At 47.2% G+C, this 23815-nt stretch overlaps 1 protein-coding gene across 2 annotated transcripts in view; it reads right to left on the reverse strand.

Moving 5' to 3' along the window:
• Positions 1-4730: 4730 nt before the first annotated feature.
• SYT13 (synaptotagmin 13) overlaps positions 4731-23815 on the reverse strand; it is a 70675-nt gene continuing 51590 nt past the window's right edge. The window contains exons 4-6 of one of the 2 annotated variants that reach the window (XM_049890949.1): positions 22578-22879; positions 12890-13019; positions 4731-9436 (exon numbers count right to left, since the gene is read on the reverse strand). In XM_049890949.1, the coding sequence (XP_049746906.1) occupies positions 9132-9436; positions 12890-13019; positions 22578-22879 (737 nt within the window). In that variant the 3' untranslated portion in view covers positions 4731-9131. The remainder of the gene's footprint in view (positions 9437-12889; positions 13020-22577; positions 22880-23815) is intronic. The other variant, XM_049890948.1, reaches the window with a different exon arrangement.

A 23815-nucleotide genomic window follows, 5' to 3' on the forward strand; every position in this document is an offset into this window, starting at 1 on the left:
GAGAGATTCAGGGGACTGGATAGCTGCCTGAAGATTTCTATGGCTGCCATGTGGAATTTCTACAGAGATCTTTTTAAAACACAAATCTAGTCATGGCATCCTCTCAGAATTCAACCCCAGTCATGGCACATCAGCCCTGCATGACCCAGTCCCTGCCTCGTCTGTGTCCTCCCCTGTGTTGTGCTCCAGCCACGCTGGTCTCCTCTTGTTCCTCTCACTCACCAAGCTCTTTTCTGACTCCAGACCTTCCAGTACCCTGTGCCCTCTGCCTGGAGTCCTTTCCCTCGGGATGGTTGCCTGGCTGAGCTCCTCTCTTCTGTTAGGTCTCAGAAGTACCACCTTCTCAAAGAGGTCTTTCCTGACCACGCTCAAGCCACTGTTCTTTATTCCTCCTGATATATTTTCTTCATAACACTTATTTCAGTTTGCAACTGGATAATTATTGTGTATGTGTGTCATTGTTCATTGTCTCTTTCCCCCCTCTGGATTGTAGTACCCGCAAAGCGAAGGTGGAGACTTTTTTTAATTGTGCTTTAGGTGAAGGTTTACAGCACAGTTTCTCATACAAACATTTATACACATGTCGTTATGTGATCCTAGTTGCCATCCCTATAAGGTGACCACACATTCCTCCTTTCCAGCCCAGATTGAATGTGGAGACTTTTTAACAACTCTCTGGGTGGGTGGGTATGTGCAGTACCTATCACATCCAAAAAAAAACCCAAACCTGTTGCCTTCAAGTCAATTCCAACTCAGAGTGACCCTCTAAGACAGAGTAGAACTGCCCCCATAGGGTTTCCAAGGAGTGGCTGGTGGATTCCAACTGCTGACCTTTTTGGCTAGCAGCCTGAGCTCTTAACCACTGTGCCACCAGGACTCTAACTATCACATAAAAAATAAATAAATAACCATTGCTGTCCTGTCGATTCCAACTCATAGCAACCCTATAGGACAGAGTAGAACTGCCCCGTAAAGTTTCCAAAGACAGGCTAGTGGATTAGAACTGCCAACCTTCTGGTTAGCCAGCTGAAGAAGCTCTTAAATACTGCACCACCAGGGCTTCTATCACATAATAGGCCCTAAATATGGAAGGAAGAAAGAGAGGGAGGGAGGGAGGAAGGAAAGAAGGAAAAATTTAAGCAGTACCTGATAAAAGTGCAGCCTCAGCAATGCTGCCCTGGTGACGGCTGAAGTCCTGAGTTCTCCCAGTTTACCTGTCTCTGTCTCTGTTTCTCCACTTGATCAAAATGACCCTGTACCTGACCTCTGGCTACATCTGGCCTTGGCCCAGGCCCTTCTGTACAAAGCTGGAGATTGTCCCTGAGGTGCTTACTTAAGATTCCCTGCACTCGAAATTGCTCTTGCCCTTGGGGAATGTCCCACCCAATCCAGGTGTCACCTGATTCACCTTGAAAGGGAACTTTTCTAGTCCCTTCCAGTTTAGGGACTCTCAATCCAGGTAGCATTTAGAAGCTACTGCTTATGCATCTAAGTTGCCTTTCCAATAAAGACCCTTGGTCGCTGGCTATGTGCCAGAGCCTGGACTTTAGAGTTAGGCAGAACCAAATTCAAATCCCACCTGTGCCCCTTACAAGCTGTGAGACCTTGGACAAGTCACTTATCTGAGTCTGTTTCTTCAGGGCTTAGCACAGAGCAGTTTTGCTGCATGGTGATTACTGGTCATCATTATCATTATTATTACCTCTTTGGTTGGGATGAAGTAGGGGGTAGGAAGTGTTGGGATTCCCTGCTGCCATCCTCTTTCACCCAGAATTCCTGGGACTACCCTAAGTGAAGAGGATCCCTGGTGGTGCAGTGGTTAAGCACCTGGCTGCTAACGGAAAGGTTGGGGCTTCGAACTCACACAGAGCCTCCACGGAAGAAAGACCTGGCAATCTGCTCCCATAAAGATTACAGCCAAGAAAACCCTATGGGGCAGTTCTACCCTGTTACATGGAGTCACTATCAGTCCAAATCAACTTAATGGCACATAACAACAGCCCTGGGTGAGGAGTTGCCTGTGACTTTTAACACAGAGCCACCACTGCCTGTGGCTAGCATTGACGGCCCATAGCACCCTCAGGGCAGCTTCTCCTGCTTCCAAGAGCTTAACTCACCTGGCCCTGGAGGGGAGAGGGACTGCAGAGGTTTCACTGGCTTTGTTGGTCTTGCCTTGGAAAAACAGCTTGCTTGTCCCTGGTTTGAATTCCTCGGTTTCTGGGACAGGATTTCTGTCCTCACCACTTGCCAATAGGCTGCCCTGGGAAATGGGATAGGAACCAAACCCAGCAGGTGTGGAGAGACCACACCAGGTAAGGACGTGCCACCACACAGCTCTGATCACACAGTGGCCAACATTAGACTGGTTTCCGTGGCAACGTCTGGCTTCTAGTGCCAAGATCAGCTTTCTCCCATCCTCCTCCCAGGTAGGCGTCGCTATCTCTGGCTTGGGGAAGCACCTGGGGCCCTGGCCAGGGACCATCTGTGCTGGCTCCCCTGCAGGAAACCAGGGAGGGGAGCTTGGGAGGAGTTCTCCAACCCTGTCATCAAGAATATGTCCAGCCCCCTAAATCCATCTACAGCCACATCCTGGGGTGCTGTCCTTGCCAGGTGCCTGCCCCGGGACGGAGATGGAACAGATGATAGGGTTCAGAGCTTCTGAAATGGTGGTGCTTCCAATTGACTCTAAAAATACAAAAACTCTGGTGGAAAATTACCACCGATCCCATCAGCAATTAATAAGAGTGACTCAGAGCCTCAGATGACACTGGATATTGTCCAGGGGAGGGGGTGGCCAGAGGACTGTCAGGAGATGCCAGAGGGCATTAGTGGCGTGGGGCAAGGATCGCAGATACACATGTACATGGGTTCGGTTTGCTTTACACACAAGATAGGATGCTAAGGATGGGTGTGAACAGTCCACTGTTGTCAGTCGAGATCACAGCTTCACAAAATGTGAAAGCTGGAAGGGACCTTGGGAAGCATTTTACATATGTGGAAACTGAGGCCAAATTCATTTTACACGTGTGGAGACAAAGGACTTGCCCAGGGCCATGAAGGTGGCCAGTGACAAAGCCAAGCTGGGCCACGGGTTCTAAGCTCCTAATACAGTGCTCTAGACCCGATTTGATTTTTTATGCAGGAGTAGTGTTTGTTATTTAAGGTACATCCATGGAAAGTCCTTGTATCAGTCATTAATGAGCCCCTCTTCCCATTTCTCTTTTGTATAAGTCCAGACTCTTACTTACATACGCATTTTGGGCTCAGGTGGGCTGTATTCAGAGTTATCTTTGAAACATAGTCTATGTAATTTTCTGCTTTTTGGGTAAGACCCACTTCTCCTATTTTATCATGAAAACTAAAAAAAGTAAATTATATATATATTTTTATAATATAAAGTAAGAACTTATACACATAGACTTGGAAAGCAATGATATCTAATGGCTTTCTTTATGGATCATTTATCCTTTTTAAGAGCCTTTGATTTTAGTTCCCTGTGGCCTGGTTGATTTCCTGCTGACTTTAAAATTCAGGCCCTGTGCCTTGCTTGATGCCAAAGCGTCTTCCTCCAGAGGCCAGGGCTGCAGTAGCCACCATGAGGGCCTACGGTGGCAGGACTCCGGGAGTCACCATGTCCCTGCCCACCATCTGGAGCACACAGGTCCCACTGGCAGCTGCACTGACTCTGCCACTGGTGGGAGTGTTTCTTTGGGATGTTAAAAAAAGAACAGTGTCTGGTTTCCATCAATTTTTCTCCTCTGGAATGAAGTCAGAGTCCCAAGAGGCCTTACCTAATCCTTGCATCCCTAAATGTGGGTAGTCCCTTTGATTCAGTGCTTAGGCAAGGCCATCAAGGCATACACACACACACACACACACACACACACACACACACACACACACACACACACACACACACACACACACACACACACACACTCTTGTTGTTAGGTGCCCTTGAGTTGATTCCGATTCATGGCAACCCCTCGTGTGCCGAGTGGAACTGCTCCATGGGATTTTTTAAAGCTGTGACCTTTCAGAAGCAGATTGCCAGGTCTGTCTTCTGAGGCACATGTGGGTGAGTTTGTTCAAGCACTTAACTGTTCCTGCTACCTAGGGACTCCACTCACACTCCAAACCCAAAACCAAACCTGTTGCCATTGAGTCGATTCCGATTCATAGTGACCCTGTAGGATAGAGCCCCATAGGGTTTCCAAGGAGCGACTGGTAGATTTAAACCACCAACATTTTGGTTAGCAGCCTGAACTCTTAACCACTGCGGCATCACTCACACTCTGTGGAAAAACACACTCTACACTCCAAAAAAAAAAAAAATTTCTAGGACCTATCAATTCCACTTACTCCTCGGTATATATTCTTGAAAAATTTGCACATGTGCCCAAGGAGACATGTTCACAGCAGCATTTCTTACAGCAGAAAAAAAAGGGAAACATCTACATATACATCAGTAGGAGAATGGGATTGTGGTGTATCAATACAATGGAATATTATACCAAAAAAAAAAAAAAAAAACAACAAACCCAGTGCCGTTGAGTCAATTCTGACTCATAGCAACCCTATAGGACAGAGTAGAACTGCCCCATAGAGTTTCCAAGGAGCACCTGGTGGATTTGAACTGCTGACCCTTTGGTTCACAGCCGTAGCTCTTAACCACTACGCTGCCAGGGTTTCCGGAATATTATACAGCAGCAGAAAATAAATGAACTAGGCCAACCTATATTTGTATGGATGAAGCTCAAAATTTTAATGTTGAGCAAAAACAGTGTGATACAGTTTAAATAAGTTTTAAAAACACACAAAAATATTCTAGTGCTGAGAGTTTACATATACCTGCAGTAAAAGCATAAAGAAATGCATGGGGAGGAGAAATCCCAAATACCAGATGGCGCTTTCCTGAGTCCAGGGCACTGAGGGGGACTTCACCTGTTTATGTCGAGTTTCATGAGTGGTAGGTTTTCATGGTGGTTCATGGGTATTTATCTAATTATATTTTCCTGCATGTTTGCTTGTCTAAAATATTAAGTAAAAGGAAAAGAAAGAAAGGAAGAAAACACCAGTCAGCTGACCCTGTTGGAAAGTATTTATTTACCACTGCAAGGTTTTTGCTCTAAAATGTGACACCAGACATATGACTACAATGTCCCATGCGTCTTTTTGTGCTTCGGTTTATGACTGTAAAACAAACACACAATGAGCATTTGACAACAGGAAACACAGGAGGCAGAAACAAATCACAAGGACTATGTCTCTCTTTTGGTGGTCCTCACCCCAGTTTGGTTTAGGCAACAGCCACCTTCCACCTAGGACTCCTTTACATCTCAAAGGAGTTGCCCCAGAAGAGCTGTTTCTCTCTTTCTCCATGGTGTTGTTTGGAGTGATGTGTCATTTAATCCACACCAAGAGTCATATCTCAAGTTGGAATGGACAGATATGTGCAAGGTGTTGATCAATAGGCATTCAACAAATACATACTGATTTGATGCAAGAAATGGAGTCACGAATGAGGGTGGACTCCTAATTCTCTATCCCCATAGCTGTTTCAATGAAAAAACCAGGTCACCTTTTGTGCAAAGTCTAAGGTGGTCACTCACTTAATTTTCATCTCTGCTTCATGCACACCCTTTTTAGAAAATGCTCCTTGACAGAGTACAAGGTGTTCCTTTCAGAAATGATCAGATCCGTTCACACAGACTCAATTACTCTAATTCGGTAGTAATTGCAATTGTGTCTGGTACAAGATAAGCTGATTCAACGATTACTGGAGTTTTTGGATTGGGCATTTTGACATCTCTGGGTAATTTAGAATTCACCAAGATGGATTTTTGGTGGAAAAGCACAGCAATTATATTCTCGTTAATTACATTTACACAGAGAGCTATGAATTATCATTAGGAAGACAGTAATACTCAATGGCATGAATTTCTAGGCCAACTGCTGAGAAGCCTGAGGCCTTTACCACTGAGAATTCAGATAACCCATAGCCATGGAGTTGATTCCGACTCATAGCGACCCTATAGGACAGGGTAGAACTGCCCCATAGAGTTTCCAAGGAGTGCCTCATGGATTCAAACTGCCACCCTTTTGGTTAGCAACCGTAGCACTTAACTACTACGCCACCAGAGTTTCCAGATAGGACTCTGATTTTTATGCCATTTGCAGTGTCTTTTTCTAGCTATTTCCTCACCTATCCTTCATTCATTCATTCATTCATTATTGAGCACCCATGAGCCAGCTCAATCTAAGGTGCTTATAATACACCAGTGAACACAACAGGCATCCCTGAAAAACCTACTTCATCCCTACACATCCCTGTCAAGTGAGGTGATGGCTGACACCTAAGAAGTTCTGTGGTGGAGTTGAACTCCTATCGGGGGCAACCTTTACTTTGGATTCTGGAAGACGAAATCTTTGAGATCCAAAGCAATGAATGTTTGATGATGGAATTACCATGAATGGCATTGATATTCTGGGATCAGGAGCCCTGCCTAGCCCACCTCAAATGTCCTTTGCTGTGACTGTAAGGCGCAGGAATGGATTACCCAATAAGCAAGGTATGCATGGGCTTAGTTGTGCTGATTTACTGATCTGTACTGAACAATTTCACCTGGGTTTATTCATGTCGTGAAACCCAGATGAAATTGCTCAGATTAGTAAATCAACACAGTTAAGCCTGTGCGTACCCTGCTTACTGTGGGCCAGTGCCTACCCTGCTTACTGGTTAACCCGCCCCTGGTGAGGTGGGTACCTAGATTTACAGGGAAGTAGAACCACTCTTCTGATTTTCAGTCTAGAATCCAGACTTTGCTGGACTGGGTAGCAGATGGTTACCAAGAAGAGGGTGCTGGTGAGCTAATGTAGGGAATATTTTTGTTCTGTTTTAGCCATGCCAGCCAGAAAGGAGAGACCAGTGTGGTGAGAAAGGTCTCAGAAACATGTCAGAGGAAACGACTAACAAATGCTTCATCTAAAAAAAGACTTGGAGGGGGCGTTCAACAGTAATGGTCAAGGTTTTCAATTATCTGAAGGAGTGTCCCATGGAAGAGGGATTAGATATTTTTTCTCTCTCTTCAGATGATAGGTAGAATTTATTTCTAATGCTTTCCTCTTTCTGTATAGAAAGGGAAAATAGTGACTAAAGTTCTAAGATCCCTGCTCAGATTCTCAGGGAGAAGGCAAGAGTGACTTATTGAAGGAATAATTATAACCCTTACCTATCTTGTCTAGGAATTCTTTCTTAGATCAGAGGACTGGAATGACATCTGAAGGCCCAGAGTTTGGATGTCAGTACTAAGGAATCCAAATGTGAAATCTCCTGGTTCTGGAAATGCTTAGGATGGTTCTGGAACTTTCCGGACAGTCTCAGCTGCCAACTTGAAGTGAAAGACAGTAATCTAGTTTAAAGATGATCCTCTGGCTGTCTCGAAGGCTGTGTCTGCTAGTTTGTTTTCAGCCAAGGAGCACCTGTAGTTTTTGAGCATTATTTCATTTATCGTATCATCCACAGAGAAAGGGCTCCCATGTCATTAGGCCTATTTTACAGATGGCCAAACTGAGGTTTTGAAAGGACAGTGACAACAACAGAACCCAGGAATCCTGGTTCATGGGTGAGTATTCTAACCACTCAGCAAGGCTCATAATTTAGGTATAATTAACAACGTGAACATCTGCTTAGAACAGCAAGGTAGGAATTCAATACATAGCTGCTGGTTATTTACCAATTCAAGTGGCAAGTCCTGCAAATTAGGGAGGGAGACCCATTTGTAAAAGACCTCATTTCCTTTTTAAAGTTATCGTCCTTCATGTAGCCAGATGTAATAGACTAAATTAATATGTGCCCCAAACTAAATTCCTCCTGAAGTGGCTGGAATGTAGAAAAGGAAAGGGTCGATTTCAGGAGATCACGTGGGTGATGCTGGTGGCCGTGAGAACTAGTGTTCAGAATCCAGCCCAACTTTCTAACAGACGATCCCACCTGGAATTTGTCAGGGAAGGTCTTCTCCCAAAGTATAATATAAACTGACTTTGAGATAAAACGATAAAGTTATTAAAAAAAAAAAAAAAGGCACAAAATTCAGTCCGAGAACAGAATCTGAGAAGCACAAACTAAAAAAGTAAGAATGAAAGTAAAGAAGAAACAGAGACACCCCAGTTTCATGCTGACAAGAGGAAGTATCCAGCAATGGAAAAAGCTACCTTATGCTCTAGGGGCCCCATGAAGGACTGTTTGGAATGTTGTAGAAGGGATTCCTCCAAGTGTAGAGCCCCAACCTCTGTATCAGAACCACCCAGTGCTTGTTAAAAATGCAGGTTCCTGGGCTTTGGCCAGGAATACTGATTTGGAATATCTCTGGGGGGCCCGGGAATCTGTAGGTGATCCTTCACACAATAAGGTTTGAGAAAAGTCCCTGGGTGGTGCAAACGGTTAATGGACTCAGCTGATGGCTGAAAGGCTAGAGGTTTGAACCTACCCAGAGGGAACTTGGAAGAAAGGCCTGGCAATCTACTTCTAAAAAATCAGCCATTGAAAACCCAATGGAGCACAGCTCTACTCTGACACTCGTGGGTCACCGTGAATCCAAATGGACTTGACAGCAACTGGTTAAGGTTTGAGAACTGCTGGGTTACTGTTTGGAGTGGGGAGCTTGATTTAACACTAGCTAAGATTTTTTTAAGATTTCATCACATCGTCACAATCTTTAATGCTATGAGTTGATCCAGGATCGGTTTACTTACTTCATCTTTTTTTTTTTTGGGGGGGGGAAATGCTTATTTTTGAAAAGCCAAATTCTGCTTTGCGTCCATTATTCCCCAAGTTAAGCAGCCTCTGCATCAAGCCTGACCCCACCTGCAAACCTGCACACAGGTTGTATTTGATAGGCGTCTTTTTCGATAACCCAGAAGTGAGCAAAATGCACTGCCCTGCTCACGGCGGGTGCCCGAATCCATTTTTTTAAAAAATGGGGGTGTGATGAGAAAGGACTAGGGTCCTGCCTTTGCCGTCTCCTCGGTGTCGGAATGAGGAGGGGGCACAAGGAGGAGGTTGCAGAAGACAGCTGGGGCCGGAGGGACTGGCTGGAGTGGAGGTGGGAGGCACCTGGGCGGGCAGCCATCTACAGGTGCAGCTGGTGCCACATGGCGATCTGCCGGCGCGGGTTCTTGAGCATCTCCTCCCAGTGGCTGCACTCGGTGCCCGAGGCATGCAGGCCCAGGCTGCAGTGGCCAAGCGCGCGGCTCTGGCCCTCCTCGTCCTGGCCCAGCACCTCCAGCTCCACGCTAGAAGCCCGCAGCAGGTCGTCGGGCAGCTCAAACATGATCATCTCGTTCCACACAGGGTTGATCTTGTGCTTGGCCCGTTTCGTCTGCTTCTTCTTCAGCTTCTGAGCCTGGTGCTTCAAGGTCACCTTGACAGAGACATCTGAGGAGGGACAGGGGAAAGAGAGACAGAGAGAAGGGCCGAGAGTGAGCTTCAGGGGTCTGGCAGGGCTCACAATACTTCCTCCTGTGGCTGGAGAGACAGTCTCCGGCTGAAGACCTGCACTGAGGCTCCCTCTCCACCTGCCCCCCACCATGGGTCATGCATTCAGTCAGCAATTTTAAGTGTTTATCATAGGCCAAAGGGCCCTGGTGACGCAGTGGTTATACACCTGGCTGCTAACTAAAAGGTCAGTGGTTCAAACCCATCAGCTGCTCCCACAGGAGAAAAGACCTAGCAATACGCTCCCGTAAAGATTATAGCCTAGGAAACCCTTTGGGACAGTTCTACTCTGTCACATGGGGTTGCATGAGTCAGAATTGACTAGAAGGCACCTAACAACAACATATGCCAGGCACTGGGGATATAGTGAAAATTCCTGCCTCCACAGAACTTACACTCAAGTGTGGGAAACAGACAATAAGCATAATATCTAAGGCTGGCCATAGGGTGGCCCAAGATCACGGCCTTCAAGGGAGCCACCACCTGTCTGTCAGTTTGTTGTTCTGTGGTAGCTTGAATGTTGCTTTGATGCTGGAAGCTATGCCATCAGTATTGCAAATTCAAGCAGGGTCACCCATGGTGGAGCTTCCAGACTAGGAAGAAAGGCCTGGTGATCTACTTCTGAAAATTGGCCAGTGAAGAGCCTACGGATCAGAACAGAACATTGTCCAACACAGTGCTAGAAGATGCGTGACTTAGGCTGGAAGACACCCAATGGACTTGAGCATACCAACAACTGTGAAGATGGTACAGGACTCAGCGAAGATGCATGACTTAGGCTGGAAGACACCCAATGGACTTGAGCATACCAACAACTGTGAAGATGGTACAGGACTCGGCGAAGATGCATGACTTAGGCTGGAAGACACCCAATGGACTTGAGCATACCAACAACCGTGAAGATGGTACAGGACTCGGCGAAGATGCATGACTTAGGCTGGAAGACACCCAATGGACTTGAGCATACCAACAACCGTGAAGATGGTACAGGACTCGGCGAAGATGCATGAATTAGGCTGGAAGACACCCAGTGGACTTGAGCATACCAACAACCGTGAAGATGGTACAAGACTCGGCGAAGATGCATGACTTTGGTTGGAAGACACCCAATGGACTTGAGCATACCAACAACTGTGAAGATGGTACATGACTCGGCGAAGATGCATGGCTTAGGCTGGTAGACACCCAATGGACTTGAGCATACCAACAACTGTGAAGATGGTACATGACTCGGTGAAGATGCATGGCTTAGGCTGGTAGACACCCAATGGACTTGAGCATACCAACAACTGTGAAGATGGTACAGGACTCGGCAATGTTTTGTTCTGTTATGTGTAGGGTTACCATGAGTTGGAGCTGACTGGACCGCAACTAACAATAACTGTGGGTCACCAGGAAACCAAACTTTGCCAGGAGCCCTTCACCATGACTTCGTATTCCCCACATCAAACCAGTCCCAGGCAATGGCACAAGTGTCCTGCAATTGATTTTAAATTCACACTGGAAAACCAAGTCACCCCCATGTTTTCATCCCCTGTTCCTCCATGTAAGCTTTACTTATTTATTTTCTATTATTAAGATAGTAGGTCTCCTGCTGGTTTGTTGAATTTTTCTTACCTGTTCTTTTGTAAGTTTGCCTTGAGAACCCCAACTTCAGGTGGAGGATGAAAGTGGACTGCCTTGGCCCCCACAGTCACTACACCCACAGAACAGCCCCCCAGAAAATCCATAACTGGGCCACCAGACAAGCTTTTGTGTAACATTAAACCAAACCAAACCTGTTGCGTAGATTGTGAATCATAGCGACCCTAAAGGACAGAGTAGAACCGCCCCGTAGGGTTTCCAAGGAGTGGCTGAATCAAATTGCCCATCTTTTGGTTAGCAGCTGTAGCTCTTAACCACTGTGCCACCAGGGCTTCTCATACAACATTACAAGGCTCAAAATCGGTTCTGGAAACATTCATTAGTCAAGGTCCCTGAAGCTAATGTGAGAATAATTGCTACTCTGTATTTATTGCTATAATTATCACCCCTGGGTGGTTAGTTTGTTATTTCAGCAGAGATATTTGAGAGACAAAGTGGTGTGCAGTAATGGTCCTGGAAGGAGCTATTAAAAAAAAAAAAAAGAGCAGGAGAAAAGGAGGCTCTGAGGGGAGAAGGAAGAAGCATTGAACTCTAGTCTTTGGCTCTGGAATCCATCAACAAAAACAACTCTTCTGACTTCATTTGCCCAGAATCTTTTGCTCAAAGATTCGGAACATAGTGGCAATTATTTACTGTACTCTCCTGCTGTAAGCTGGTTGCTCCTGGTCCAGGTACTGCACGGCTAACTGGTGCTGCTTACCTGCTCTGACAAGATTTGGGATGTGAGCTGGGGTAACCAGAAGGAAAAACTGGGGCTTTCAGAATGTTGAGGAGATGCTTATTTGGGTATGTGCTGGGCAGATGCCCTGAGCCTCAAGCCTTAGCCCGCATGCCCACACACCTTCAGCTGGCGTGGGAGTGGCAGGTTGGCAAAGGCTGAGAAGAGTCTGGGCTGGGTGTGCGGAGTGGAGTGGTGGCTGGCTGAGACAAAAGAACAGCCTGGGCTTCCCAACACCTGTTTGTGAGGTGGGTCCAGTTAGGCCTGGGTGACAAGGGTGGGTCAAGTTTCTCCTACAACCCAGCCATTCCACCCCATGGGTATAGTCTGACCTTTGGCTTCCTGTGATGCATGGTTAAGGCTGATTCTACTTCTGGTGGACCTGAAAGGTAAAGGTAGCTCATACCTGGTCACTGGTGGATGGAATTGGCCCAGAAGTGAATGGATGTAAATTTGAGAAGTGAGTGTGTCTTCAGCTTGGTTTGTGAGTGTTATGGATTGAATTGTGCCCCCCACAAATATGTGTTGGCATCCTAATCCTTATACATGTAATCCCATTTGGGAATAGGGGTTTCCTGTTATGTCAATGAGGCGTATCAGCGTTAGGTGTGTTTTAAGCTACTCATTTCTCAGATACAAAAGGTGCAGACTAGGTACAGAGGCAAGCATACGGGGGGAAGACAGATGCCATGCCATGTGAAGATTGCCAAGAAACCAAGGAACAGAAGCTGAAAAGAGACAAGGACCATCCCCCATGGCCAATACAGAGAGAAAGCCTTCCCCTAGAGCTGGTGCCCTGAATTCAGACTTCTAACCTAAACTCTGAGAAAACACATGTCTGTTCATGAAAGCCACCCCCTTGTGGTCTTTCTGTTATAGCAACACCAAGAAACTAAGACAGTGAACATGGGGTGGAGGACACAAATGTGCTCCTGGTCTACTCCCTGCTCACCTGTCTCCACTGCCGCCTCCCTCTACCTCATTCCCAGCGGCCGGAGGGCCCTGGCTCTGTCCTTTGACACCTCACTCACCCTTCCCCAGGAGCTCCTTCGACTGGTTCGAGTGGAGGTTCTTGGCCTTGATCAGCACCACTAGAAGGCGGCTGGCAGCCGGGAGGTAGCTGAGGGACAGGAGAACCTCTCCAGCTCCTGCAGACAGCTCCTGAAACAGAAGAGGAGACAGGGCAGGAGTCTCATGTGGGAGTGCCTTCCAACCCATCAACTAATGCTAGGCTGGGGTTGCACTGCACCCATATCAAACAGGCACCCTAGAGACAATTTGAGGAGCTCTGGTGGCACAATGGCTAAATGCTCGGCTGCTAACCGAAAGATTGGTGTTCGAACCCACCCAGCAGCTCTGCGAGAGAAAGACCTGGCAATCTGCTTCCATAAAGGTTGTTGTTGTTAGGAGCTGTGGAGTTGAATCTAACTCATAGAGTAGCCATGTGACAGAGCGAACTGCCCCGTAGGGTTTCCGGGGCTGTAATCTTTTGTTTGTTTGTTTTTTGGCATTTTTAAAAAAATAATTTTTATTGTGCTTTAAGTGGAAGTTTACAAATCAAGTCAGTCTCTCACACAAAAACCCATATACACCTTGCTACACACTCCCAATTACTCTCCCCCTAATAAGACAGCCCGCTCTCTCCCTCCACTCTCTCTTTTCATGTTCATTTCACCAGCTTCTAACCCCCTCCACCCTCTCATCTCCCCTCCAGGCAGGAGATGCCAATATAGTCTCAAGTGTCCACCTGATCCAAGAAGCTCACTCCTCACTAGCATCCCTCTCTAACCCATTGTCCAGTCCAACCCATGTCTGAAGAGTTGGCTTCGGGAATGGTCCTTCTAGTCTCAGACCATTAAGTCTGGTCTTATGAGAATTTGGGGTCTGCATCCCACTGCTCTCCTGCTCCCTCAGGGGTTCTCTGTTGTGTTCCGTGTCAGGGCAGTCATCGGTCGTAGCCGGGCACCATCTAGTTCTTCTGGTCTCAGGATGATGTAGTCTCTGGTTCATGTGGCCCTTTCTGTCTCTTGGGCTCGTAATCGCCTTGTGTCCTTGGTGTTCTTCATTCTCCTTTGATCCAGGTGGGTTGAGACCAATTGATGCATCTTAGATGGCTGCTTGCTAGCATTTAAGACCCCAGACACAGAGGCTATAATCTTTATGGAAGCAGATTGGCAGGTCTTTCTCCTGTGGAGCTGCTGGGTGGGTTCCAGTTGCCAATCTTTTGGTTGGCAGCTAAGTGCTTAAACACTGTGCCATCAGAGCTCCTTCCATAAAGATTTACAGACTAGGAAATCTCCTATGGGGTAGTTTTACTGTTACATGGGGTCGTTGTGAGTAGAAAATTGACTCAATAGCACCCAACAACAACAGAAACAATTTACTCATCAAGGCTGGTTTCTCTGCCCTTGTGGAAGAGAGTAGGAAGCAGTTTACCCATCAACGCCGGTTTCTTGGCCCTTGCAGAAGGGAGTAGGGGCACAGGTAACCACAGAGGAATTAATTGTCTTTGGGATGTGCTTCAATAAGAGTTTGCCATAAAATGCGATCTTTTTCAAATATCTTACATTGAAGATCAACATACAAAACAGATGAAAGAGACACCACTCAGGACGTGGCAGGGGTAGAAGACCAAGGGTCCTGGTTATTCAGATACCCTCCCACCCCTCACCACCACCTCAAGGTCCTAGGGCTCCTCTGTAGAACTCCAGGGCCCTAACGAACCCAGTTTGAGAACCACTGCCTTACCAACCAGGTTCCTGGGGCAGTGGGGAGTTGTAATTCATTACTTTGTTTGAAAAGATAATTCCTTCCAGCTCCTGCAGAGCTGACAGAGTCAATAAAGTGATATGATGATGTCGAATGGGGGCTTGCTTGGCCAACCACGTGGCCAACAATGTCAACAAAATGTCCGTCCCATGAGGCACCATCATAAGCAGATAATGCACCAAAGACAACCGAGGAGGACTGCATTTCGCAGGAGGTGGTGAAGCCCATGTGAAGCGCCAAAACATGTCTGTCCCCCATCTGCAGCTTTCCAGAATGTCACCACTTAACGCCCTACAAGAGTTTGTTTGGAATTGCAACGTATCCTTCAAGGGGCAAAAAGGTCCAGAAGACTCATCTCAGGAGGTGGGTGTGTCACAGCCCAAAGCTCCAGGGTGACCTGGTAGGGAAGAGAAGGAGCTCATGGGCAGGGGTCAGCTGGAGGCAACAAGCCACACCTCCTGAGCAGAAGGAATCCCTGGGTGGTGGAAATGGTTAACGCACTCTGCTGCTAACTGCAAGGTTGGAGGCTTGAGTTCACCTGGTGGTGCCTTGGAAGAAAGGCCTAGTGATCTACTTCTGAAAAACCAGTCATTGAAAACCCTGTGAGGCACAGTTCTACAGCTGCCATTAGTCGGAGTCCACTGGACAGCGACTGTTGTTTTGTTCCTCTGGTTTTGAGCAGAAAGCAGATACCTCCCCAATGGGGAGGTCAGGCTGTGACCCATACGCAGAGATGGAGAGTGTGGGGTGGGAACAGGGAGAAAGGGGTGCAGAAGCTCGATTCAACAGATGTCACAACTTTCGGGCTCGTTGCCTTCCCCCTCCAGCTTTGTTCTTCTTTCCTGACTGTGTAATGAAGGTAATTCAGGGCTACCTCCCCTGCCCCTGTCTCTAGGATTCCCGGCTAATGGCCACCATAATGTCCTATGCTTCCACTCCTGTGAGACTCAGAACACATGTCATGATTTGTCTCTCTGCATCCTTCCTGGACTGTGAGCTCAGAAGGGCAGGGATCCTTTTTCCTTTGCTCGCTGTGGCGTCCCCAGCACCGGGGCTGGCTGATAGTGGGTGTCAGTACACAGGTGCTAAGTGACTAAGTGGACAGTGGGGGCTATGCTCCATCGCTCACTAACTGTGTGATGTCGAGCAGTTATTTAACTTCTCTTTTTAAGTGCTGGCACCCTTATCCGAAAAGGGCAGGTAAGTTCATTCGGCAGACACATATCAAACACCTACCCTGCTCCAAGCTCCGTGCTCGGTGCTGCCATCACCGCAGTGAAGAAAACACCGTGAAGTCAGGCTCCGTGGAGCCGACAGGGTGGGGAGACAGGTAGGAAGTGACTATGTATTTAACATGACATCAGGCAGTGTTAAATGCTATGAAGAAACACAGATACCAGGGGATTAAGTGAAGAAACGCACAGAGTAAGTCCTCAGTGAAGGTCAGAAACTATGATTTCAATGACAACTGTAGAAACAACCATTATTGGTAATAAGATTTTCACTGGCTAATTTTCAGAAGTAGATTTCCAGGCCTTTCTACCTATTCTGTCTTTGTCTGGAAGCTTTGCTGTCCACCTTGGGTGACCCTTCTGGTATTTGAAATACCAGTGTCTAGTTTCCAGCATCACAGCAACATGCAAGCCACCACAGTATGGCAAACTGACAGATGGGTGATGTGACATGAATGATAGCAGCTAACATTTATCGAAGGCTTTCTATGTGCTAGCTGTAATTACATTTGCTCTCACTAGACTGTACGTTCCATAAAGATATCCTTTTCTGGACCAAATTGCTGGGCTGAAGGCTGTGGGGACCATCATCTTGGGGGAACATCTAGCTCAACTGGCATAACAGAGTTTATAAAGAAAATGTTCTACATTCTACTTTGGTGAGGAGCGTCTGGGGTCTTAAAAGCCTGTGAGCAGCCATCTAGGATACTCCACTGGTCTCACCCCTTTGGGAGCAAGGAAGAATGAAGCAAAACTAAAGATACAAGGGAAAGATTAGTCCAGAGGACAAATGGACCACATCTACCACGGCCTCCACCAGACTGAGTCCAGTACAACTAGATGATGCCTGGCTACACCACTGAGTGCTCTGACAGAGATCACAATAGAGGGTCCTGGACAGAACTGGAGAAAAATGTACAACAAAATTCTAACTCACAAAAAACACCAGATTTACTGGCCTGACAGAGCCTGGAGAAACCCCGAGAGTATGGCTCCCAGACACCCTTTTAGCTCAGTAATGAAGTCACTTCTGAGGTCCATCCTTCAGCCAAAGGTTAGACAGGCCCCCAAAACAGCCAAAGATTAGACAGGCTCATAAAGGGGCACAGCAGCCCAGGGGCAAGGACTAGATGGCAGAAGGGGACAGGAAAGCTGGTAACAGGAAACTCAAGGTTGAAAAGGGAGAGTGTTGACATGTCACGGGATTGTTAACCAGTGTCATAAAACAATACGTATACTGTTTAACGAGAAACTAGTTTGTTCTGTAAACCTTCATCTAAAGTGCAATTAAAAAAAAAAAGGAAGAAAAGATGTCCCTCTTCCTGTGCGTCCCTGGAGATCTGGTGGTGCAGTAGGGTAAGCATTCGGCTGCTAACAGAAAGGTCGGTGGTTCGAATCCATCAGTTGCTTTGTAGAAGAAAGATGTGGAAGCCTGCTTCTATAAAGATTTATAGCCTTGGAGACCCAATGGGGCAGTTCTACTCTGTCCTATAGGGTCACTATGAGTTGGGATAGACTCGATGGCAATGAGTTTTGTTTTGGGTTTTATGTACCCCCAGCACCTAGCACACAGCTGGCATACAAAAAATATTTATGGAAAAGAAGACTGAGCCATCCCATTTAATCCTGGAGCCCTAAGAGTGATATTTGTCTTATTCCCATTGGAAGACAAGAGCCTGATGCTCAGAAAAGTGTGTCCCTGAGGTCACATAGCCAGGAAGTTGCTAGACTGAGCTTTGAACAGAGATCTGGTCTGAACAGGCCCTGAGCATGTTGCTCTCTAGCTTCCTGGGTGGACAGTCTGTTCTGGCCCAATTGTTACTCAGTGAAGAAACTGAGGCCTGGGGGCTTGTGCCAGCACCAGCTTGCTGACTCAGGGTCACTTATCAGAGGTCTTCAGTTGGCCTGGGCTATAGCCACAGAGGAGTCCCTGGGTGGTGTAAACGGTTAACACACTTGGCTGCTAGCAGAAAGGTTGGAGGTTCGAGTGCACCCAGAGGTGCCTAGGAAGAAAGGGCTGGTGATCTCCTGAAAAATCAGTCATTGAAAGCCCTATGGAGCACAGCTCTACTCTGACACACATGAGGTCTCCCCCTGAGTCAGAATTGACTTGACAGCCGCTGGTTTACTGGTAGGCACAGGATGACCAGGCTTGAGCCCTTCGCTCCTCCCAGACCAGGTGAGAGGAAACTACCTGTGAGCGGCTCTTTACCTTTGTGTAGGGTGCCAAGAGGCCCTTGGACCAGCCTAGCCAGCTACCGGAGCCAGAGAATTCTAACAGCACCCGCGCCCTCAGCTCTGCTGCTTAAAGTACCTGCAGACAAAGATAACCCTCTTTCTGTTTTCATTCTTTCTCATTCTCTCCCTTGTTTTTCCTCCTTTCTCTCTCTCTTCAGCTCTCAATGAATCATTCAAACACCCGCAGGGTGGGTCACTCTGTGAGTTCCTGGTGACACACATGCTCCTTTTGGCTGAGTGTCTTCCAGCTAGAACTGGGGCACTGCTGCCACCTCCGTTAACCCACTCTAGCCTAGAGGAGAAAAACATCTGGGCTGCAGCTACTTATGGCTCCCCCACTTTGTTTAAATCACCCTCTGGCTGGGGCAAGGGATCCCCCCAGGAGGTAGGCAACCTGGCCTCGGGGCTCTCTCTCCTGCAACATGCTCCAAAAGTGCCACCTCCTCCTTCTGACTCCATGCTATCACTGAGGCTATTCATATTTGTGGTACACAAGACACTATTCAAAGTGGATGTGAGGATATACTTGCAAACAGCCAACAACTACAAGGAATCCCTGGGTAGTGCAGACAGTTAAGTAATCGGCTACTAACCAAAAAGTTGGCAGTTCAAATCCATCCAGAGGTACCTTGGAAGAGAGTCCTGGCGATCTACTTCTGAAAGATTAAAGCCATTGAAAGCTGTATGGAACAATTCTATTCTGAAACACAGGGGGTTGCCACGAGTCGGAACTGACTTGATGGCAACTGGTTTAGTTGGTTTTTAACGGCTACAATAAGTGTGATGATTATTAGAATGGAGGAGCTTTGAGGGCAGGACTTTGTCTTATGTACTTCTGTGTCCCCAGCTGCGGGTACACGGTGCCTGGCACATAGCAGAAATAGGGCAAGGGATTTGTGGAATGAATGAATGATTGAATGATGGTGATGGGCACATAGCAGAAATAGGGCAAGGGATTTGTGGAATGAATGAATGATTGAATGATAGTGATGTCCGCTCTTCTAGGGAAGGAATAGAAGCAGGTGAGGCACCTGGGACTTCTGCCTACATTGGCTGTATTTCAGCCCTTTTGGGGCTGTACCAAAGCTCCCAAAAGCCCAGCAGGGGAGCCTCTCCATCTTCAGAGAAGCTAGTTTAGTAGTTTAATAAACCAAAGTATTGATTCCTTCTCCCAAGGCCCCCATCTGTGATTCCCCAGAAGTCCCAAATCACACACTAATTAGCGTGCGCTTTGGAACAGCTAGCTTAGTTCCTTTTGAGAGCAGCTGTGATTTTTCTATCCATTTTCTAAGCTTGGGAGAGAGAGAGAAGTGGGGCAAGGAGGAAATCATAGTGAAAGAAGGAGCAAGTGGAGGGTGAAAATGTGCTCTTTCCTCTTACAGTTGAGGTGTCTACCATGAAATGTACCTGCTGGTCATACTTCAGGTACTTGCTGGCACTTACGTGGCATGGTGAGAGGAGAGCATGGGATTGAGAGCTGGACCAACCTGGGCTCAAGCGCCAGCTCAGCAGTGAATGAGCTGGGTGGCCCTGGGAAGGTTACTGAACTACTCTGAGCCTCAGTTTCCTCATCTGTAAATGGAAATAGTTACTGTGTCTCTCTCACTTGGTTGATCTGAGAAGTAAAAGAACTTAGGTAACATTCTAAGCATAATGCCTAGTATACAGTTAGTGCTAAAAAAATTGTGCTGTTATTAGTATTTTTATTACTCCAGTACAGGGGTCGTCAAATCTTTTCTGTAAAGAACCAGATATTAACAGTTTAGGCTTTGGGGGCTATATAGTCTCTGTTCCAACTACTCAACTCTGCCAAAGCAGTGTGAAAGCAGCTACAGATAATAATAAGTGGGTGTGGCTGTGTTCCAATAAAACTTTATTGATGGCCATTGAAATTTGAATTTCGTATAATTTTCATGTGTCACAAAATATTCTTTTTCTTTTACTTTTCTTCAACCATCTAAAAATGTGAAGCCCTGGTGGCACAGAGGTTAAAGCGCTCAACTGCTAACTGAAAGGTTGCCAGTTCGAACCACCAGCTGCTCCACAGGAGAAAGATGTGGCAGTTTGCTTTCGTAAAGGTTTATAGCCTTGGAAGCCCTATGGGGGCACTTCTACTCGGTCCTATGGGGTTGTGATAGGGTTGCTAAGAGTTGGAATTGACTTGATGGCAATGGGTTTGATTTTTTGGTATCTAAAAAGGTAAAACTTGTTCTTAGCTTCCAGGCTGTACAAAAAAGAGGTGGCGGGCTAGATTTGACCCACAGGCTGCAGTTTGCTACCCCTGCTCTACTGTGATAGAGTAAGGGGGTTACTACATGGAGCGTGCAGTTTGGAGATGAAGAGACATGGGTTCAATTCCAGCTCGGCCACATGCTAGCTACATCCCTTTAGGCACGTTCCCTCATCAGCAAAACAAGAAGATCTAAAGAGACTTTTTAAAGTTTAAATGAGGGAGGAAATGTTTACTGTGTGTTTTGCCCAGAGCCTGGCACATAGCAAATATTCACCAAATACATGGCAGCTGTTTTGAGTATTACTATTATTATTACTATTACTAATAATAGTGTTACTATTATTACTACTATTATATGAGTATTATTATTTTTCCAGAAGAGTCCTATCCAGTGGGAACCATAAGACCCAGAAGAGAGAAACTACTATAGTTTGCTTCACTGCTGTTTACCTCATGCCCAGAATGGCCTGGAATGTGCTGGAAGACTAAACGAGGCAGAGCAAACACGTCAATGACCGTGACACTGGGGAAAATGTAATAAAAACATGCATGTAAGACTGTGGAATACAGAGGAGGGGAAACAGCTTCCAACTAGAAAGCCTCATGGAGAAGGTTGCGTTGGAGAAGTAACAGATTGGGTGTAGGCCCATACAGATGAGAGGGAGGACATTCTGCATAAGGGGTCAGCTTGGGGAAAGGCATAGTGCTTGGGAGGAGCAGGGCCAGTAACTGGGATGTGCACATTATCATTGACCTTCATGCAGGCTCCATGAAGGGATTAGAGGGCAATGAGGTAGGATGGATGAGTTGGGTCTAGAATAGTAGCTAGGTTCCATCCCACTAGATAAGGCATGACCAGCTGGTTGAGAGACTGGTCACCCAGAAGGCTCCCTCTAAACACCAAGTAGCAGGCCGTTGGATGAGGTCTTGGCCCAGGGGCCTAAGTAACCATATGGTGTTCGGTAGCCCTGACCTTCCCTGCCCCTTTGCCGCCCTGGTCCCTCTCTGAGGAGTGCAGCGTCTGTGCAGATATTCCCGGCCTCCCTGCAGCACAGGGGTGGGAGCATCATCCCAGGGCTAGCGACCATGTAGAACACTGGACTCTGGGTCTGTCCCAGCCTCAGTTGCACCTTCAAAGCCCAGCACAAACACCACTGCACACCAGGCCTTCCAGAACTCTCAGTCAGGGCACTTTGCTGAAGCCCATCTTATAGAAGTCTTGGGATTCAACTTATGTTAGGTATCGTCAAGGTCATTGTTCTTTGTCAGTGCCAGTTTATCACTCTGGCATGTACGTTCTGACTGCAGGGGGTCTGCCTTCCTACCTTTGTGCTCATCTCTCCTGCAGAACCTGGTACACAGTAGGTGCACAAGGAGTATAGTCTGAACTGAAATGGGGATAATACCATCATAGCATTGGACCTAACACACACGTAACCTGGCATGCTCCAGGATGGCAGGACAAACTAGAAGCAAAGCAAGGAGCAGACACCAGGGCTCCCACAGACCTCAGCCCTGTCACCCCCAGCTGGGAAGGTCTCAGAAATGTGTTCCACAGCATTGGCCCACAGTTGCCAGGAGGAAGCTCATTCCTGCCATCCCACACTCCACCAACAGGCTTTGTCTTCCCTGGTGAGAGGTGACCCCTCTCTCAGTTTCTTAGTGCTGCTATAACAGAAATCTCACAAGTGGATGGCTATAATGGAAGAAATTTGTTTTCTCACAGTTTAGGAGGCTAGAAGTCTGAATTCAGGGCATCTCTCTGTCCGCTCTGGGGGAAATTCCTCGTCTCAGCTTCTTCTCAGCTTCTTTGGAGATCTCCACGTGGCATCTGTCTTTCCCCATTCACGCTTGTCTTCTTCTGTGTTTAATCTGCTCTTTTAAATCTCAAAAGTCAATGACTTAAGACATATCCTACACTACACTGTTATGACCTTATTAACATAACAAAGAAAACCCTATTCCCAAATGGTGAGCTGCTTGGTTCCGGTGGAGTTGATTTTCACTCACAGTGACCCCATGTGACAGAGTACAACTGCTGCATAGGATTTTCTAAGCTGTCATCTTTACTGGAATAGATCACCAAGTCTTTCTCCCACAGAGTTGCTTGGTGAGTTCAAACTACCGACCTTTTGGTTAGCAGCCGAGGGCTTAACCATTGCACCACCAGGCTCCTTCCAAATGGTACAAGGGTTAGGATTTAGAACACGTATTTCTGGAGGACAGAATTCAACCCATAATACCTACCTTAGCTGAAGTCTTCAGCTCGCCCCACTGGGCAGCCCCCAGAGGCACGGACACCCCATCCAGGCCCAGGCGGAGCTCCCCAGCCACACTGTGGCGGGAGAAGCGGTCACAGGTGCGCAGGGTGAGCGTCAGGGTTGCTGTGAGGAGCTCCTCCTCTGCTAGCGGGAGCACCAGGCCTTCCTCCCAGGTTGTGCGCAGCTGCCGCTTCTTCAAGGTCGTCTGAGCCTCCACAGAGCCTGTCCTGATGGCCACGCTGCCTTGGACATAGCAGTCACAGCCTCCGTCCTGGTCACTGGTCACAGCTGCAGGCCAGGAGGAAGCGACACAGACATGGGAGTTTGTGAGGACGGGGTGGAGGGGAGAAGCGTGTCCCTGCTTTGGGCTGTAGGATTCTAGTTTCACGGTCATGACCTTGGGTGTCTGAAAGGCCGCAGGGCTGACCACCTAGTGCACTGCGGAAACTCCTTTCAGCAAGACAATGAGACACAGGGTAGGGGCTCACCCCTGGGGCCAACGTCAGCACACGCTGGCCACCCTTGGAGAAAAGGGACGAGGCTTGGTGCCTCCTGAAGCCCTTCTGACCTCATGATTCTGAGACTGCCCCCAAACTGCTAATGACTTCTATTAGTGTCACCACTGATAATGAAATTTGCTTGCTCTACACAGGAGTCCCTCAGTGGTGTAAATGGTTAAGAGTTGGCAGTTTGAACCCACTTAGAGGGACCTCAGAAAAAAAGGCCGAAAGTTCACAGCTTTGAAAACCCTATGATGCGCAGTTCAGCTCTGCAACACGTAGGATCGCTGTGAGTCAGAAGTGACTCGTCAGCTACTGGTACTTGAAATATTTACTACACAACCACTTGTGAGGGAACCACTTGGCTGCTGCCTCATGAATGTTATTTTGTATTCTGAACAGGGGTGGATTATCCAATAGGTAAGGTAAGCACGGTGCTTATCTTGCTTACCACATCTTCGGTAGTAAACACTTCCACATTTTTTCACAACATCAAAGATTCCGCCTCTATGTATGTCTGCCATCTGTCTCTTTCCCAACCCCACTGTATCTTCCTAAAGAATCAAAGCCTCTTCTCAAATTCATAATCCCTGAGAGGGGGCAGATGACCCAGTAAGCAAGGTAAGCATAGGCTTACTTGTGCTTACTTACTAATCTGTGGTGAACAATTTCGCATGGGTTTCACCACATCTTTGATGCCTCTCGGAGCCCTTTGGACCTCATG

This window comes from Elephas maximus, chromosome 7 (genome assembly GCF_024166365.1).
Source record: "Elephas maximus indicus isolate mEleMax1 chromosome 7, mEleMax1 primary haplotype, whole genome shotgun sequence".
Classification (NCBI taxonomy): Eukaryota; Metazoa; Chordata; class Mammalia; order Proboscidea; family Elephantidae; genus Elephas; species Elephas maximus.